Source organism: Propithecus coquereli, unplaced genomic scaffold (genome assembly GCF_000956105.1).
Source record: "Propithecus coquereli isolate 6110/MARCELLA unplaced genomic scaffold, Pcoq_1.0 Scaffold27, whole genome shotgun sequence".
NCBI lineage: Eukaryota > Metazoa > Chordata > Mammalia > Primates > Indriidae > Propithecus > Propithecus coquereli.
The window spans coordinates 3049152-3051070 of NW_012148285.1; the positions used below are offsets into that span (position 1 = coordinate 3049152).

At 62.2% G+C, this 1919-nt stretch overlaps 1 protein-coding gene across 1 annotated transcript in view; it reads left to right on the top strand.

The window, feature by feature from the left end:
* MGRN1 (mahogunin ring finger 1, E3 ubiquitin protein ligase) overlaps window positions 1-1919 on the top strand; it is a 44746-nt gene that overhangs the window by 21306 nt on the left and 21521 nt on the right. The window contains 2 exon segments of the mRNA XM_012647748.1: window positions 385-409; window positions 1016-1029. Coding sequence (XP_012503202.1) covers window positions 385-409; window positions 1016-1029 — 39 coding nt within the window.

Below are 1919 nucleotides of genomic sequence, written 5' to 3' on the forward strand. Positions count from 1 at the left end.
CTCTCCTGTCGGATTCTCTCTCCTTGTGGCGGGGGCCTGCGCCGCGGGGCCTCTTTGTTCAGAGTCCTCTGCGATTCTCTGGAGCAGCAGACACGGCTGCCCAGGGACTGGCGCGGGGCTGGGGCCGAGTGTCGTCTGGCCTGGGTGGCCAGAGGCCGACTGAGCAGCCATCACGGAGGCTCCGATACTGGGCTCCGGCTCCCTGTGTGGTCATCCGGGCCGTGGACCGCAGTGCGGCAGCTTCCCTTCATCCTTTGCCTTTATTTTTTCCTAAATCGTGCCATGGACGGGTTGTGTCAGTACTTACAGGTGTCCTGGAGGCCTTTTGCAGCTGCAAGCTGAGTGGCATCTTTGCCAGCCCGTCTCCTGCTCTGTTTCAGTCAGAGCCACGCGCTGCCCCCTGCGCCCTGTGCCTGGCTTCCCAGTGTCCGTCTGGCCTGGAGCTGGGGCTCCCGTGTACCGGACCCCGAGGGACCCTGGCTGTGAGGCCGGGGGAGACATTTCACACTCTGGCCCCTGCCGGGCTGCGTGAGCCTGGGAGCTCGGACGAGACTCGTGCTGGTGCCAGCCGCCGCCCCAGCTCTCCTCACCGGGCATGGCTTTCCCCATGGAAGCCCCGCACCCTTGCGTGACAGTAAGTCTCTCCCTGAGGCTCCCTCAGGTGGGCAGCAGCGTCCGTCCTCCCTCAGCATCCCGTGCGTGACTGTGGGTGACATACGCCGTGTGTGCTGAGCTCTCAGGAGCGGGAATTTCTGGGGAGTGCGGTCCTGGCTCCCTGTTTGTCCCATGTTCCCTGGGGTCCCTCCCCTGGGCCCCCTGGGACACCTCGCCCTCCATGTGAGGGGGCTGGAATGGGCATGAGCTATGGCTTTGCAGAGGAGGTGGCCAGCATCCCAAGGGGCTGCAGCACCCAGGCCCTGGGTCCACGGGGGCAGTCGGGGCCACGATAGCCCCAGTCGTCTCATCTCTATCCCAGGGCTCAGCACTGGGCCTGCCAGGGTGGGTCTTCAGTAAGGGTCTGCTGAGGAAGCTGAACGGGTGTCCGTGAGGAGTGTAGCCCTGGGCTCCGCTGACTGCCGGCCAGGCTGCATGTGAGCAGGGAGCCTTCTAAGTGGTGTCTTTGTCGGGACTCTTGGTTGCAAGTGACAGAAAGACAACTCAGTCTGGCTTAAGAAAAGAAAATGGAGATTTATTGTTATAGGCTCTGAAAAGGCTGCATGGCTCGAGGTTTCTTCCAGGGTCCGTGTCATGGGGATGGTCTCTCTGTCACTCGGCCTTGCTCCCTCCGAGCTGGCCTTGCTCTCGGTGCCCAGCATGGTGACAGTTCCACCCAGGTCCAGGAGCACTTGGAGGCTGTGTGCCTTCCCTCTGTGGCCCCTGCTTGGGGCTGGGTATGGCTTCCTCTGGCCAGACCACATGGACCCAGAGGAGGAGAGGTGGTTCCCCAAGGAAAATCGGCGTGCAGACACCTGTAGGGGCTGTTCCACTGCTGGGCAGGTGGAAACGACACCCGCCTGCGCCTTCTTGGTGGGGTTTGGACAGGGTGGGGAGGAGTCCACTAGTGGGTCAGGGTTGGTAAAAGAAGTACAGCGTCTTCTAGGGTGGCAGCAGTGGCCTCTCCTAGGAGCAGGAGGATACAGGTGAGAGGCCGCGAGGCCGACCCAGCTGTGCCGAGTCTCTCTATACAGCAGCCTGGGTGAGCCCTGTGGCTTCCGATCCTAGTTTTCTGGTCTCTAGCCTGGAGCCAGAGGCAGTCCCTCCCCCCAGGGTGGCTGTGCGGGGTCTGTGACAGGCGTCCAGAACGCTTACACGGGGCGCCTGGGTCTACTAGCAGGAGAGGGGAGAGACATGCTGTGGTCACTGCCCACTTAGGAACCGCCATGCACACCTTCCTGGACCTTTGGTTTTATTTTTTATTT